The 18,150-nt window shown below is 37.3% G+C and overlaps 1 protein-coding gene across 1 annotated transcript; it reads right to left on the bottom strand.

Annotated features, from left to right (window-relative positions):
• Positions 1 to 561: 561 nt before the first annotated feature.
• On the bottom strand, positions 562 to 14,764 carry dcp2 (decapping mRNA 2). Its single transcript, XM_067574065.1, has 11 exons — positions 14,503 to 14,764; positions 11,179 to 11,330; positions 10,846 to 10,973; positions 8,131 to 8,229; positions 7,870 to 8,022; positions 7,656 to 7,768; positions 7,108 to 7,212; positions 6,172 to 6,271; positions 4,364 to 4,465; positions 4,103 to 4,154; positions 562 to 2,601 (listed from the first exon to the last, which is right to left on the bottom strand). The coding sequence occupies exons 1-11, from the start codon at positions 14,568 to 14,570 to the stop codon at positions 2,468 to 2,470; spliced, it is 1,206 nt and encodes a 401-aa protein (XP_067430166.1). The 5' UTR covers positions 14,571 to 14,764; the 3' UTR covers positions 562 to 2,467.
• Positions 14,765 to 18,150: the final 3,386 nt, after the last annotated feature.

The raw sequence follows: 18,150 nt of genomic DNA, 5'->3' as shown, positions 1-18,150 counted from the left end.
TTACTCACAAATGTGATTTTATGTGTAATTTGTTAAAATATACTTTAACAAATAATTAAAAATGAATGAGTGAAATCAGTGCATTCCTGTTGAATATTTACTGTAGATATTCGGTGTTAATGATGAAAAAAGGGGCCCCAATCATTATAAGGAGTCATCCTCTGGGGAACTTTAATGTCCCCTGCAAATTTCAGTAGCTGTTGAGACTTGCTCCGAAGTGTTGGATAGACACAATGTCCATTGACCCCGATGTTCATGCAGTATTATCTTAATATAAATGTTATTTCTTCATATAGAGCTTTTCTTGGAAACATACTAAACATGACATGTCACACTTAGTTTAGATTCTGTTCAATTCAGTGACATTACTTCCCTTGTTTCTGTTTGGTGTGTAATGTTGGAAATACATTATATTAAAGAAGACACATTCACAAAACCAAGGACTCAATAAATATACAATTAGCCCCAAAACGAGCCTTTCTCCTGGAGAAAAGATACACTGAAATATTTGATATAGTGTATATTTTTATCTAAATCTAAGAGTATAACAAGGCAACAGCCGAGAGTGAAAAAACAAACTTTATTAATATTCACATTTAAAGTCATAACACCACTGAGGCCAAAGGGCAACTGGAGTTCACCATCTGTACAATCAATAACAAAGAATCCCCAGTGACAAACATCACAAGATCTCATATTCAGATTTAGTCATCTCACATGTATGCATGTATATGATATTCCCTTGAGAAAATATAGATTGCTAGACTGTGGGTTTAACTTTCAAGACTCCTGAAACTGTTACTGATTCTATAAAACTGCATTTGCTTATATTTTCAGCTCTAGCGGCTAGAAATCCTTTAACCCTGGCCCTTTGTGAGAGTCATTTGTAATGTTTTGACAGTAACTTGAAACGTTCACAGTAGTCTATCGCATTGGTCCTCCATCATGGTCCATAGCCCAAGAGTCTGCAGGTTTTTCATGCCACCAACACAAACACTGTAGCAGCTAACCTGTGGGCCATGAAGACTATGATCGAGAACTTCTGGTCTAAGAAATCTCAACAGGAACTTAAACCTGTAAACCTTGCAGTCTGCAGGACAAAACAGCCTTGAATTACCAGACAAACACAAGTAGGATATGGGTCACTTTTGAGGCAAATAACGATATTTGAAAGTCGGTGGCTACCAATATTAAAAATGACAATATTTAATCAAATTGAAATGCCTTCTTTCCATTTATTAGTGCAAAATGTATGCCAAATTACAATGCAATTTTCACATATATAATGGAAATTGCACAATTACTGCCAAAATCAAAGTTTAAATGAAAAATCCATTGGCCATTATTCAGTGGACTCCTGAGCACTACACTACCATAATCCCACTTAAATCAAATGTGAAACTTTTTATCTTCATTGCAGATAATGCACAACCTGAATTTATGCAATCTGGACTACTTATATTATGCATTTATATTATGTCCTGAGTTTTTTTAATTTAATTGCCACTGAAAAGATGAGAGATGAGCTAACAGGACACAATTAAAATTCAAATATAAGTCTAGTTATTATCATTATGCAGTGACATACTTTAGTGTACACTTAAAATTATGTGTCAATGCAATCATACATTTTGAAATATCAACTTGATTTAATGATCTTATTTTAATACTGGTAGCCACAGATTTCCGTACAACATAGTAACATGAATTTGACATGATATTTATATTGTGAAGACCAATTGTTCTTCCTTTCTCATGTCAGTATTCCATTATATTCTACAATCCTGCATAAAATCTTAAGTAATTTGGTAATAAAGCCAATAATACTATTAATACCCATCTTTTTTAAGCATCCAAAACATTTTGGTACTCAATTATAAGAATGGAGGAAATGACCAATGCCCAGATTATTACATCATAAAAACAATATAGAACATGATACATTTTAACATTGATTTACTGGTCAAATTCACTGAGATATCACCGATGAATCTTTTACTTTTCATTTTCACTTCACATGTGCTTAAAATCCATAATGTTCTCAAAGCTTTTGATCTTTGCCTTTCAAAGACTAATGGTTTAACAGAGCAGACCTCTCCTTATGGTCTATGTGTCATCTCCTTCAGATTTAACCACAATTTTAGGTATTCAATTATTATTAAGTGAAAACTAAAGTTAGGATTGAGTCTTGGACAGACTGAAGACTGTGCTGTTAGGTTACCACCTGTTTTAAAAGGTCTGAAAAGTTGGGCTAATCAGGCAAACAACTCCAGTGAAGCTTAATGAATATGTTCAATAGGAAATGGGCAACTCCCTAATGTAAATGAGTGTTCATGTAAAACTGACAAGCAAGGCAAGAAGGAAAAGGGCATGCTCAGTAACATCCCTGTCTGGACTGTCAGGTAAAATGTCTCTGAGGCCGTAGTTTGATGTCACAGGAGAGAGGCACATAGCTTTATCAGCCATGTCAGTAGTCAAAACATTTCATGATGGCGTCTTTGTCAAATTTGAAATTGAGAAAAGTCTTGGAAGACGGCAGGTGGTCACAGTCTCTGCTTTGGACTGTCTGGTTACCATTGGTAGGGCTGCATGGAGCCACATCTGTGAAAAGAAAAGCTCATTTAAAGGTTTCCTTTATGGAGGACATTCACTTGAACGGTAAGGTCTGACACTATGGTGAAAGGAAGACTTTTTTTATTCCCCAGTAGGTTTGCTGTTGTCCCTACATTCAATTCTCGACCACCATGGGAGCTCCTCCATTTAGTCCCTTGCACACATGCAATACATTACAGAGTAGCCTTTGAGGATTGGTTGGTGATCCAGCCTTGGACCACAGACAGCCCCAGTGCCCCAGGTGTCTTTTAATAGAATAGTAAAAATAGTTTCAATACCTGTAATATTGCAATTGATATGCTTACATAGTGCATATTCTTAAACAAATTTGTGTTAATCAAATTAACCCAAACACACAGCATACCTGGCAGGGTAGTGTTCCAGAGTAGAAATCAGAATCGGTTTTATGAGCCAAGTATGCAAGCATACAAAGAATGTGTCTTGGCGTTACTGGTTGGTTTCTGGGTCCCTGGAGAAAATGGGTTTGGGGAACATCTGCGTGGGGGGGAGCTGAATAGGGGCCCACAGGTCTTTTTTAGCTTCAGAGCCCCCTAGTGGGTTAACCTGACTCTGCTGGTGGTCATACTGTGTGCACAGATTCATTAACTGCAAACTAAGAAAAAAAATTCTTCGGAGGAGCATTCAGTCAAGATTCATTCAAGGGAATGACAAAGCTCAAATAAATGACATTGTGCATGTCCAATCTGATCATTAAGGCATTATTTATACAGTGTGTGAAGATAAATTACAGGCCAGTGGAAGTATTTTGAGATATAATATGTGCTTCAGTAAGAAGAATGACAGAATGGGTAAAACATAGTCACTAATTTCTCAGTCTGTTTGGTGCAGCATGCAGAATATTCAATTTTCACAGTTTTTCTAACACCAGTTATTATTATGAGCTTTCATTAAGCATGAAAGACAATGATTACTGCACTACATTATGTAAACACTCCTTTCTACAGAATTCTAATTCTTTATTAGGTGACAGTTTATTTTTTGGGCCCCATACTTTTCCCATAAGAACATTCTTCAAAAGGAAAAGTGGTACTTTTAATTTATTGCTAGAGTTACATAGAAAATCTTTTAGTCAGTGAATAGCAGGTCAGGTGAAACTGAACTGTGCCCTCAACTTAGCAATTTCCACACAAATATTTTTGTTTACCATACACCCAGTATTTCACTCTGTAAATGTTCAGGCAGGATTTCATATTTGAAAAGGAGCCAGAGTGGTTTTTCTATTAGAGTATCTTCTCCTACATAGTTCAAATGTGAACACAATAAAGTCACATTAGCAGATACAGTACACCAGTAACACCATTTTATTTCTATGGTGGTGTATATACACACCCTGATGAATGCTAGATAGCCAAAAACATTTGGTGAGGTGTACAGGAGAAGAGTTGTGCAACATGTTGTTGTAATGGACTTCCATTAAAGCTCACAATGGTCTGCATCTGTGGGTGTACAAGAACTGTACAAATCATACCTCTCTCAAAACTGTCTTGCAGTCTTCTGGGTTGAAGTTTTTTATCTTCTTTCTGTAGAAATGGTATAAGAGTGCAATGCTTGTGATTGAAAAATCATTTTAGAGTAGTATCATGCCAAAGTCAGTCATATCAAATTCTACATGTGGTGGCATTTAACTGGTCTAAGATCAACTGGACCAATATCAGATCAGAAATTAAAAAATGCAAAACCATTATTTTATTTTCATATACATTCTGAAACAAAAATGATTTTCACTTACTAATATGGTTTTCACCTGCTGGTTGTTAACCCCATTGTCATTGGCGCCTTTCTTCACACAAGGTGAGTCCTTGTTCTTCCCATTGCCTTTTAAATTTGGGTTCTACAGAGCAAAGAACAGAAGTTATGAGGTAACTATGGTTGTAGCAAGTCTGTCTCAAGCCACTGACAGATTCTCTGTCCCATTTCACGAGCTGTATCACTAAAGCCTAGTGAACCTGCACTTAACCTAAAATGAGACATCATCACCAGCACCTGTCCTTTGTCTCAGAAAGATCAAAACAGGCAGTCCTCATCAACTCATAATGTTGGAACTTCTAAACTTTTGGTTTTTTTAAGTGTAGCGCACGCACATCCAAAAAACTTCTACAGGTGCTGGACCAAAACACAAACTGAAGTCATGAGACAGAAAAAAGAGCTCCAAGCTCCCAGCAAATTGAATTTAATTACAAGAAATGTTTCAATCTAACAGAGTTTTTCATCATGCATTGTCAAATAGGCATAACAAAGCAGAACAAGCAATATATAGACACAAGTATATTCATCACTCAGGTAGTGGTAATCCGCATGATTGAGAGTCAATCTACTCTCAGACTGAACCAATCAGAGCAGAGTTGGATGACACTGTCTGATACTCCCATACAGGGGACAAGACACGCATCTATATAAATGGCAAAAATAGAAAAAACATTAACAAAAATATTCAAGACCATAATAAATATGGTCTTGTATATAGAAAATTGAATTTGCTGGGAGCCATCAAACCTTCTAAATTTACCACCACCATCATCACACCATATGAGTAATAAGGAACATAAAGTGCAGGGAAAAGCAATCAGATGGGACAAATTTGCCAGTCAATGGTCTAGAGGTTAAGAGAAAAGTATAAATTGTTATATATATGTATAACATATATACAGCATATACAGTACTTGTTGATATGTATTCAGTGTTGTGATGTGGGCATATAAGGCATGTGTTCATGTGTGACAAACTGGTTTCAGCCACTCCTTTCACTACAGTCAGTCTATTTACTCTGAAATAATATGTCCATTGTTTATCAAATCTCTCTCCATCAGTTATCAATTTGTTCTCTAGACTCTAGAGTATAGATCATTAGCAGATGGTTTAGTCCGATGCCCACAGACAATCTATGGGGGGGAAACTAACATTAACTATTCACACAATCCTTTGCTAACAGAGAGCATCTGATGTCAGACTTAAGTGCTGAAAACCTTAAGATGGTGAGTCAGCTATAAAGGAGTGTTAGAGTGAACACAAATGTAAACTTAAGGCATTTAAACTACAGTCTTTTAAGGTACAGGACCAGCAGTTCTGTGAGAACAAATGTGACACTACAGACGTTGTATGTTAGTTGCTGGGTGTAGGTATTCTGGATTGCAGTAGTCAAACAGCAGCATGAACATCCACACTCTGACTAAACAAAAGGGTGAACACTCATGAGGAAGCAGAAGGGCTTGGCTATACTGACAGATTTAATCAGCAGGTTTCAATATAGAGCCATGCTCACAGCAGTTATTAGGAATCAACAGACTTCATTGTGAAGTCTGTGTCTGAATGAGTGAATCAGACTGTCAGCTGTGGATTATTTTTTGAATGGTGCTGCTTGTCCATTGGTCCATTGGTTATACCAATGCTAATGCGATCCTTGCTTAGAAACTAGGATGACAATTAAAGTCATTGCTTTCTTCAGTCCAGTAAACATTAGTAACTATTAACTGTTGGTAACTATAAGATGCTTCTGTTACAATAATCTTTAACTGGCAGGGTAATTTTGTCTTCTCTAACCTGGTTCAGCTCATACTGGCTCAGGGCCTTCTGCTGTTTGTGTCTGGCCCAGTCGTCTCCTGGAAAAGCATCAGTACCCGTGAGGCGTCGGGATTTTGACCTACAAGATCGATGGGGAAAAAACAAAGTGGATATTTTATATTGTAAATGTGGATGGTCAACAGTCTTAAACTTCTAATAAATAATAAATGATGCTAAAAGATGATACAGATTCGACACAGTCGCATTCAGGAAATATCACTTATATACTGCTCATCAGACACTATTTTTATGTTATTCTTATGAATAACAAAATAGAAAAAGTGGTTCTAATATGTGGTACTTGTCCAAATAATGATCCCAACAGATACTCAAAACTGTCATTCTTTTTTGTTGTTTACAAAACATATCTGAATGTTGAAAAGACAAGGAGACTACAGCAGGTGATGCAATTTTGCAAGAATTTAACAATTTGCAACAATTTGTAAAAACTAAACTTCAAAAAAGTTAGGTCAACAACAAGTTACCAGATACTGATTTTGCTATACAAAAAAAGAAAACAAACAGACAAAAATTACATTTGGTTGCTGAGAATGAGGTGAGAACATGGAAAGTTTCACTGTTTGGTTTGGAAATGAAAGCTGCATTAATAAATATTTTTAGGCCACTTTAAGGAAGCAGAACAAGCTGAAAACACAATATTGAGACATTACCAACTTATGTTAAGGTGGCATGTTAAGGTTAAGTTGTTGAGGTGAACGTGAATGTAAAAAGTTGCCTATTTATATATTCAGCAAACACAAAGCAACATTATCATTGATTTTGAGTTGTGTTTGTGTCCACCAATAATCAGTCTTTATTCGATTCAACAAACTGTACACTTTGGTGTAATTTGTGAACAAACTTTTATTTCAATTTAATGGTAAGTTCTCCTGAAGGCTGATAAGGTATATTTACCGAGCAATGTCTGAAGGTTTGCATGGAGTGTTGCCATTGTTTGCGAAATCTTCATCGCTATCTGTAGACTCGCCTTTCAGCCTGCTGATCCATTCTCGCAAAGGTCTGTTCAGGTGGAGCATATCAATGACAGCAATCAATACCAGTCAATTACAAAATCACATTTTTTACACATACATAAGTTCAACCACACTGAGGCATTATCATAACATCATGTCTGTATACAAATGAAACAGACAAAATGAAGGAACATGCCACTCAGTAGAAGTGTGGTTCATTAATGTGTCTTTAATAGTTTCTGGTAATGGAGGAGACAGGCTTTATTTATTCCTCTGTGACACAGAGGAATAAGATATATCAAGCTTTGGATACACACACACAATACTTGTAAGTAGATCAGTTCATTGTTGGTCTGGATCCAAATGTGAGATCACAAACATTATTACCTGTCTTCTCATCTCACTCACAGCAAATGTATATATTGCTTTAACAGAAACATATTAATGGATAATTCAATAATGAATAATTGCAACCTTCTATACACACACCTTATGAATGGAATGGCCATGAAAAACCTGTTGGGGGCAAGTCCAAGTTTAGACTTTGGGGTCATGTCGTTCCTGTGACATGGCAGCTTCTCAATAGGGAACCACTCAATGTTCTACAAGGGAAGTAGAGCAAGATAATAAAACTCTTCTGTTAGCTGCAAAAAGCTTGAAATCAACCTGAGTAAAAAAAAAAAAGGGAAAGATAGATTCCTACCCTGATCTCTTTCCTTGTTTTGGGGTTGAACTTGGTATCCTTTGACACTCCTGGTATGATGTAGAGCCGCACCAGCTGGTCAGTGATTTTCTGCTCTATGTACATGTCTTTGCAGATGCGATTCTTGATGTCAAAGCCTGTCTCCTCCATTACCTGGAAAACACAACAGTTTTTTGAACTATGAACTAAAAAGATGGATTATTCACGGTTCTTAATGCTTTCAGTTGGTCAAAGTTGAACAGCAGAAAACATATGACTCACTTCACGAACTGCACAGTCATGAGGAGCTTCATCCTCATTCACTTTCCCCTTTGGAAAGCCCCAGCCTGACTTCGCCAGGTAACCCTGAACAAGCAACGCCTGAAGACAAAGGATGCACTGGTTAGCTGCAGCTGGTGGGATTTTTATAATGCAGCAGCACTAGTGAAATGTGTGTCATTGCATGCTTCATACTAAAAATGTTACTAGTTTGAAAGTAAAGAATAGTTCATAATCCTTAACTTTAAAAAAAAGGACAAAGCTGGTGACATTATATATTTGCTATTGTCAGCAAATCCCAAACAAATTGTGTGTGTATCAAAGCCTGACATATCATCTTCCTCTATACCGTAGAGCTCTATTGTTGTCCAAAACTATTAAAAACACATCACTGAGCCACACTGTTGCACTGAGTGATGTGTTTGCTAATCCGCAGAGGAAAAAAGTCCCCAACAAATACATTTTTCTGTTTGAGTTAAGTCTACTAAACACTACATCGACTCAGCTGTTTTAGGAAATAACTGAGCATTTTTAAAAAACTATATATTTGTGATTGGTTTTAAAAGATGTATGTCTTCTGTGGGGAGACATTCAGTAGTCTTCACTGGGCTTGGAGCTAGAGGGTAGGGAAGGTATTGAAAGATGCACTAAAGCTAGAGTTATGGAGGAGCTGACATGCACACTAGAGTGACATGGCGTGCAGACCTACACATCAAGCAAGTTGATTAGTTGATTTAATTCTAATCAGGAGGCAGAGTCAAACGCAAAGCGCATACTTCTAGCTTAACACGCTGTTGGTTCTACATGCAGTAACTGACCAAATTAGAAATAAAGGCTTGTCTTTAATAAGAGACTACATGAATTAGTCATGGGTCCTGTTCTTTTAATGTAGCTTTACTAACCCAGGCTAACATTGTCCTGCTAATTCACATCTACATGTGAGTTGTTTGAATGCTGTTTGAGGATTGATTTGTTAATCCTGGATAAAATGATCTTCAATAACAGTGCCCTCTTATTGTGAAATAGAGAGTTGAAACCATGATCAGCATTCATATTATTCACATATTTATTTATATTGGCTGAGCACCAGTGGTGGAAAGTACATTTACTCAAGTACTGTACTTAAATACAATTCTGAGGTACTTGTACTTTACTTATTTCAATTTTATGCTACTTTATACTTCCACTCACTACATTTCAGAGGGACGCAATGGATAATATAACAAGCCTTTAAAATACAACACATTGTTAAAGGTGAAACCAGTGGTTTCCAACCTTTTTGGCTTTTGACGTCTTACAAAAAGCAGTGTGTAGTCGGGGTCACATTTCACATGTCTATGAGTTGTTAACAGCTCCACCAAATAGTGATTTTTCCTTCTAAACTTCTGACATGGTTTGATTTTAATAAATGTTCAAATGATTGAATATTGTACCAAAAATCAAAGATTAGAGAAAAAGTCAAAAAACTGAAAACAGATTTGTGTATCAGAACTTTGTTTTTTCTTCTTTCCTCTCCCATTAATCATGGCCTGACCCCTAGGTTGGGAACCACTGGACTAAACTAGCTAACTGTATATAAAGTAGTGTAAACTAGCTCCACCTCCAGCAGCTACAACAGTAACATGCTGCTCTAACACTGATGCTTCAGCTCTGTGACCACTGAGTCTTAACTTCATCTATGGTCTTCTCATTAGTGCAGGTAGTCTTGCTTTTAATTTGACAAGTTTACATTATTCATTTTTAATTGCCATTGTGGCTGTAAGTGATGCGCTGTTGTGTGTAGCTTTGTATTTTTTATTTTGTATGGTGTGTTCTGTGTGTTTTTGCTTTGTACTGTTTTTGTTGTTGTGCTGTTGCATGTTTTGATTGTGGGGGACTGCGGATGTAAATTGGCTTTGAGCTAACTCCTGTGCAGTGCATCTTTAATGTTAAAAACTGTACACTGTCCCAATAAATTAATACAATCAATTATTAATAATCTAATGATGTCATATATAATAACATATCAGTCAGAGGGACCAAACCACTACTGCTGAGCACTGATCATATGATTGTAATTACATGATGTGTTGGGAAGCCTACCAGCATGCACTGGGGCAATAGATCCATGAAATAAGTTTCATTTTTGTTATTGGTGTTATTTTGTTCTATATTGTGCTCCTAAAAGTTTCCTCACTTACATCATTGTTTAACATTAATAAGTTTTAGTGTTCAAATGACAAATTTTAATGTTAAAATAAATGCCATATGCTCCTGCACTATTAGACTTTCAACATTCAGAATCTTTTAGTTGAGTTTATGTTTTCACTCAGAGTATTTCAACTACGTTTGTGCATCTTTGGTGGTCTCTTCATGGAATTTGTTGAAAATAACAAATACGGAATAACCCCAGCCTTAGAAGAAAAATCATGGTTTATTACAACCTAGGTCTTATTTTTGTAGTTTTGGCCATCATTTTTATCAGTTATAACACTGTACTCACAAAACTACTTGCTGAGATTTAGGAGGAAGATCTCAGCATTTATGAAACATGATCAAGTGTCTTGGTCCAGCTGGCTTCTTTTTAGTGATGTCATTGTTGCCAGATCTCAACAATTACTATAACGTGGTGAGTACAATGTTATTACTGATAGAAGTTGTAATGAAAGAAATACCTTTTAGAAAACTTATGTCAGATATTGTGGCTTTGTATGAGTATGCAAAAAAAAAAACCCTCACATTTTCTAGTGATTCATCTAGAATGATTGCTCCATAAGTAGGTACACCCATCTTGTACTCTTTCCACTGTTCTAGGACTTTCTGCACATCCTCTCCATGGGGCAACAGAAATGGACAGTGATGGAAGAGTTTGCAGCCGTCAAGTAAATAACATGAAGAACAGATTTGGCTCCAGGTGTTACAACAAAAGAATGTTGAGGTGGATGAAGATGCATTCAAAAGATTCAAAAACATTGTACAGTATGCTTTGGAATGTGTGCAGTATAGTACAGTGGATGGCCTAATGTAAAAAAATTAAGTTCATTTAACATCATCATTTACATGTAAGGATATCAGCTTTGGCGAAGTCTCTTATCCCACAGTGAGGAGCTCCTGGAGTGTTCTGCATGCAGAAGTCCAGGTAGAACCAATGGGCAAGCTCAATCTGGAAGCACACCCGGATAGCGTTGTCCCTCTCCTCACTGGGGATGTGCAGGATGAACCGGCTGGAGAATCACAGGAGAGAGGGGGGGGGGGTCAGGGCCACATCTCTGTTCACACATGCAGACTCAAACACTGGACATGCAATAGGATAACATTCATTGTGAACTGCTGCCCAGAGACTCAAAGGTCTCCCAGCAGCACGACACGGGGACGTTATGAAAGATTAAATCCATGCCAATGTCCTCTGATATGTGGGAATGCCAACCAACGCTTGTTTTGATTTGCTCATGAAACACAGAGTTGCTTTTACTCAACTAAGTAAAAGAACTTCAAACAAAACGAAGGAAACGTCACTGTGGTCAACAGCTTCACAAATCTCTCTATCATTTTAATGACACATGGTAACACATCACTTTATTATGCACCAATATAGTGGCATTATAGTGTAAGATAACGGTTCACATGGAGCTGAATATTTAAATGACAAGCTAGATGATGAGCACTCAGGCTTGTGAGAAGTATGAGAGAGACTGTGGCTGTGGATGTGCACTTCAGATGTCCATGGGTACATCTCAACTCTCTTATTTTATCGCTCCTCGCTTGAACTGGAAGTTGTTCCTGGTGCGCCATTTTTGACAGGCGTCCCAAGTCTCTTATTTCTGCTCCAAGGAATGAGGAGCGAGGACAGATCTCTGAGGAGCGAGGAGTGAGCAGCCTTCACAGAAGTCTTTTACTGGCCAACACGCCCCCTTATTGGATATCAGTTATTGATTGGACGCTGCACCTGATCAGACTGATCTGATACATCACTGCAGTTTTATACTGACGTGGAGACAGATTACAGATTAAATTTCAGTGTATCATTCCCAAATTTTATGCTTTATTTGTTTTCTGATTCATCATCTGTCAGTCTGATCGACAAAAGAACCATAAACAACTTTTTTAATTTATTAGAAAGATTTTTCTTTTCATGATGTTATTTCCTCCATTATACTGTTTCTTGCTGACAGACAGACTCTTCCTGACTTTAATTTTATCCATAATAACAGATAAACACATTTATATTTTACATCATTTATCGTCATTTCCATTCAGTCACACGTGAGGCTGAAAATTCCTGAGCATCGAGTTTGATATGAGTTACATCATTTCCATTTTCCCTGAAAGATTTAGCCAAATACATATTTTCCAGTGTTCAGAGGACACCCTGATAATATTATGGGTTATTGAATAATGAATTCACTATCAGGATTATCAAAAAAAAACAGATGCAAATAATCAATAAATAGTATAAACGCATTCTGCCAGTAGAAATGGTTCCTGTCCCTCTGAGCAGGACACAGGACACAGTATAAATACAGAATGCAGGTTTTTATTTAGGTGTTTGTTAAACAGGTAACAGGCTGCATAGTGAACATGTGTGCAGACACAAACTCCATCAGAAGTTTATACAGCTGTTAAAGCCGACTGACAGCTGATCCAGCTGTGATCAGCTGTCGCCGTCATCAGAAACAGACGTCGCTTCACATGACGCTTCAGAGAACAGGACGTCTCATGTCTCTAAAAACAAATTTCCTCATTTCCTCTCTCCTGGCTTGGTTTCCATGCGTCTCTCCATGCATCCATGGTGCATGGGGGGACTAAGACGCAAGGAAAAGACGCGAGTGAGGGAAACGTGGATGCAATTTAACAGACTTGGGATGCACCCTATGACTTGTTAACAGCTCCACCAAATAGTGATTTTTCCCTCTAAACTTCTGACATGGTTTCATTTCAATAAATGTTCAAATGATTGAATATTTTACCAAAAATCAAAGATCAGAGAAAAAGTCCAAACACTGAAAACAGATTTGTGTATCAGAACTTTGTTTTTTCTTCTTTCCTCTCCCATTAATCATCTCACGACCCCTCAGATTTATCTGCTGACCCTTTTGAGGGGCCCGACCCCTAGGTTGGGAACCACTGGACTAAACTAGCTAACTGTATAGACAGTAGTTTGAACTAGTTCCACCTCCAGCTGCTACAACAGTAACATGCTGCTCTAACACTGATGCTTCATTATTAATAATCTAATGATGTCATATATAATAATATATCAGTCAGAGGGACCAAACCACCACTTTTACTGCAATACTTTAACTGCGTTAAGCTCATAATACTTATATACTTTTACTTCAATAGGATTTTTCATGCAGGTCTTTTACTTTTAATGGAGTATTTTAACATTACTGTTTTGGTACTTTTACTTACGTAAAGGGTCTGAATAATTCTTACACCACCAGAGAAAATGAAAATGAATCAGTTGATTCAAGTTCAAGATGCAAAGATAATATTCCTCCAGACCCAACCCCAGTTTATTGTCTTCAAAAAACACTGAGAGGTCTGTGCTCCTGGCTTGTATCATCCTTAGAGGTAAGCCCAGTAAAGAGTAGTGTGTTCATTTAGATGAGTGATATGGGTTTAGCTGTAAACACATACAGAGAGTACAACAGAGTAATATATTTAGAAGATTATATAAGAAAACTACAGTACACTTGGACTTTCTCTGGTCTTACATTCTGGTCTCTGTGTTTCCTGTAGCACCTCCTCCATGGTTAGGATTAGGGCTTAGGTTAGGGTTAGGTGTAGCAGAGATGACTGGTTGGGGTCAGGTTAAGAATCCCAGAGGATGACTGGTTGGGGTTAGGGTAAATTTGGGAGCAGGTTAAGGTAAGGGGAAACAAAGTATCTACAGGGAAACAGACTTTGACACTACATGGAATCAGGGGTGTGTGAAATAGCTCCTCTCAAAGACTTTTAAGACTGTTATGATATGTGCAGTGGCATTGATGGGTTTATGTTTGATCATTCGAATTGTCATTTCAGCATCATAACAACAGTGTATATTCATATGATGTTGACGTTGTCGGTGTGGGCGGGGGCACTATAGAACACTGCTAACCCAGTTTGTGCCTCTCATGTACTGAGGCTGTACTATTGTAACGTTAAACCACTTGAGGCACCTTCACATTCTGTGGGTGAACAGTTCATGCTGTATTCAATTCGTTTAACATGGCAGCATCATGCAGCAACACGGTTCAACAGCAGCTGAGCGAAAAACAACTAAAAACGCGCCTTACGTCGAAGGAAGCACTAGTTTTCAACTTTTACCTTCCACAAGATATCACAGTTTGTAATGAAATGTGAAATGACAATCAAACCACGATGGCAAAGGTCGGTAGAGCGCCCAGTTACCTGCAGAGGTCGTCCAACACGCCGGAGGGGATCTCCACTCTTTTTGTTTCCATGTTGGCTGAAAACATCCTGACTCTCTCTCTCAGAGCTTGCAGGCACAACAGCCATAAGAGCAAAAAGCTACATCCGCAGTAATCCGCTCATGTTTTCGTTTCCAGCTCAGAGGAACCCCAGCTTTACATTAGCTACAGAAAAGTTGCTAACATCAACTAATTGCACTTCTCGTTCTTCCACTGTCTGTTGTTTAGTTTACAACCGGAAGTTACTCATCCAATCAAAGACTTAGGATGAGTGCGCGACTTTACTAGACGAGCGACTATTGGTTTATCTTTATGTCTGTCAAATGACCGACGGGGACAATATAGCAAGTTTGTTTGAGACGTCTGTGCCACAGTAACATAACGCTTCTCGTTCTGTAAGTCAATATAAAACCACTTCTCTTAAATCTGACATTGAATCAACATGGCAGTTGTTTTCAACTGCTGGTCCAAAGCATTTTTGTTGCTTCAGTAAGGTAAATAACTTCTCTGAATACATAAGGTATATTTCCAATATACATGACAATTGATGAGTTTATAAAACTAATTCGTCTGTTTGGGAGATATAATATCCATAAATCATCAACGACAATGTCTCCAATTTTAGACTTTTCCGCATTTTCCTCATGAGATGAACTTTCATTCGTAAACTATCTCTGTGACAGCAAAGACAACAACAACAAAACAACAACAACAACAACAACAACAAAAACTGCCTCTCTTCTGGAAGACACCGTAAAGAACCTTTTGACACCTTTTTGTATTATTGTATTATTGTAGACGTATTATTGATGTATAAGTTTGTAGCTGCCACGTGATTATTGTGTATACAGACTTCTTTTGTTTACTGATATTACCTATAGGGGAGAACGGGGTAAGTTGAGCCAGTGGGTAAAATGAGCCACTCTCTGTATCATATGTAACCATAAACAAAAGTAATCATGTGACCACAAACTAAGGAAGTATAGTTCACATTACTCAATCCATCTTGGACTCAGAGAGTTGCAAGTAAAACAGAGCCAAAAAATGATTTTTGTCATGCCAAGTGAATTCATCATGTTACTGAAGTTATCATCTTGTATCTTAATTAAAAAAGATAAGTTTTGGACATTATTACATGTTAATTTAAGTCAGTGTGAGCTACAAAACAAGGTCATAAACTTAGCATAATTGTGGATCTGAGCCGCTGTGTCAAACATTTTTGTCAAAATGGAGGTTGTGGGGTAAAACGTGCCAGTGATGTTGGGGCAAGTTGAGTCAATGGCTCAATTTACCCCCAAAAGTTTAAATAGGCTACATATGTACAGAGTAACCTGTGTATTTAAAGTATTATTTTCTGATATTCTAGAGACTAGAGACACTGTTCATGTTAATGTTTCATTACTGTTACAAGTGTTACAATGTTGATGAATAAATATCTAATTGTTGACTAGTGTTAAGTTTAAGCCACACACGAACATGCTGTACATACAGACAAGTAACATATTAAAGAAAAAAACAACATGAAGTATCTTAGTAAGGTGTTGGGCCACCATGTGCCACCAGAACAGCTTCAATACACCTTGGCATTGATTCTACAACTCTCTGGAACTCTTCTAGAGGGATGAACACCATTCTTCAAAAAGATATTCCCTCATTTGGTGTTTTGATGATGGTGGTGGAGAGCGCTGTCTAACACATCGGTCCAAAATCTCCCATAGGTGTTCAACTGGGTTGAGATCTGGTGACTGTGAAGGCCAGAGCATATGGTTCACATCATTTTCATACTCATCAAACCATTGAGTGACCCTTCGTGTCCTGTGAATTGGGGCATTGTCATCCTAGAGGAGACCACTCCCATCAGGATAGAAATGTTTCATCATAGGATGAAGATGATCACTGAGAACAATTTTGTATTGATTTGCAGTGACCCTTCCCTCTTAAGGGACAAGTGGACCCAAACCATGCCAGAAAAATGCCCCCCACAGCATAACAGCCACCAGATCCCCTCACTGTAGGGGTCAAGCATTCAGACCTGGACCAGTTTTTCCTTTAATTTGTCACCCAGCTGAATACACAAAAGCACATGTACACATACATTCTTTCTGTAGCTAACAAACAAAGATCAGTTTAATCTTTACTGAAAATGTTAAGGTAACACGTTGTATAACAGGACCCAAACATACGGTTTTACTTAAAAGTAGTAAACAGTTTTTGCCTTTGTTAAATTGATGGCATTAATAAAGTTCAAAATTATCTCAAAATTGTTTGATTTTGTTTCATTTTTATACCAGTATTTAACGGTGGCACGATTTATACCTAGAGCACTTAATTTACCTCATCTCCATAATTTACCTCATCTCCATGCTCATTTTACCCCTACCTTGGGGCAAATTGTGCCATAGGACTAACTTTTTTTGATGGGTCATTGTTCTAAAACCATAATAATTAAATAATAAGTTTTAATTTTCTATGGGTACACAACAACCTGAGGTATATATAGTAACTATTATTTGAAACAAAAACACTTATTTTGCAGTAAAATCGTCTAATGCAAAAAGTTGCTCATGTTACCCCGTTCTCCCCTACTGCATTGGGAGTGAGGGTCTCTGCTGGCTTGGATGGTATCTCATTTATACGTTGCTTTGGACTAAAGCCAAATGAATAAATGTAAATGTAAACTATGAGACAATGTGCTGACATCACTGTAATTACCCCAGTGGAGTAATCTATCTTGTGGAAACATTGAGTATTGATTTTTAGAATGTATGAGATATGTATGCATTTGAGAATATGATTGAAATGACAGCAAATTGTAATTATTCTAGAATAATGATTATAAATTGGCACAAGTCAGTCCATTTTTAATAACAGTACGCACATGATACAAGCTGACCATCATGACAAATGTATTACGAAATAATTATCAATCAACAACAACAGGCCACAAACACTGCTAAATCACTCTAGACAGGTTTAAATGTTTTAAAATGTTAATTGTTTGCATGTGAGATGGTGTATGGGTTTTTAGTTGAAGAATTTAAAGCAGTTTAAGTGTCAGTTGGAGTTGAAGCACTGAAAGGATTTGAAGTGTCAGTTGTAAGTGTAAGCATTCAAAGAAGCTGAGATGTCATGTGAAGCGTACTAGTTGCAATTATCAAGTTTAAGCCTGCAGTTCAATTCTCCGTTTTTAGGCAGTTGAGCATGAGTATGAGCTGAAAGGAACCTTGTGCTCTGAAGAATAAACTTCCATGCCAAATGAGTACCGCAAGTACTGATCCTGGTAGTGATCTACCTTTCATAGACTCTTCTGATCTTTGAGATCTCAGACAGTCTGACAGTAACAGCATTCTCATTACCTGAAAGAGCTATTTCTCCAGCTAATCAATCATCATCACAGCAGTAATGTACAATTCAGCAATGTAATGTAATGTAATGCGTATTTATATGATTTAATGTAAGTGCCTCTAAATTCAAGCCTATACAGGTCTTGTATTTACTGCTGCTGCTGGTGTCTGTAGTTCTCTTTAGGATCTATGACTACAAAATATTTACAACCAGATATTAAATATTGTGATTTTATTTATATGCATTTTCTGTTCCTTTTTGCTGAACATGGTATAAAAAGTGT

The sequence above is a fragment of the Thunnus thynnus genome, chromosome 19 (genome assembly GCF_963924715.1).
Source record: "Thunnus thynnus chromosome 19, fThuThy2.1, whole genome shotgun sequence".
Taxonomy (NCBI): Eukaryota; Metazoa; Chordata; class Actinopteri; order Scombriformes; family Scombridae; genus Thunnus; species Thunnus thynnus.
Note: the sequence above shows the minus strand (reverse complement) of the source record. Positions and strands in the feature narration are given on the sequence as shown.

What these genes read in the sequence shown, in the direction of transcription:
- dcp2 (XM_067574065.1), bottom strand. Translation starts at nt 14,570, where the DNA reads ATGTTTTCAGCCAACATGGAAACAAAAAGAGTGGAGATCCCCTCCGGC. An exon ending in GTGTTGGACGACCTCTGCAG is followed by an intron (nt 11,331 to 14,502) that starts GTAACTGGGCGC and finishes GTGATTCTCCAG; the next exon opens with CCGGTTCATCCTGCACATCC. An exon ending in ATGGCCATTCCATTCATAAG is followed by an intron (nt 7,213 to 7,655) that starts GTGTGTGTATAG and finishes CCACCTGAACAG; the next exon opens with ACCTTTGCGAGAATGGATCA.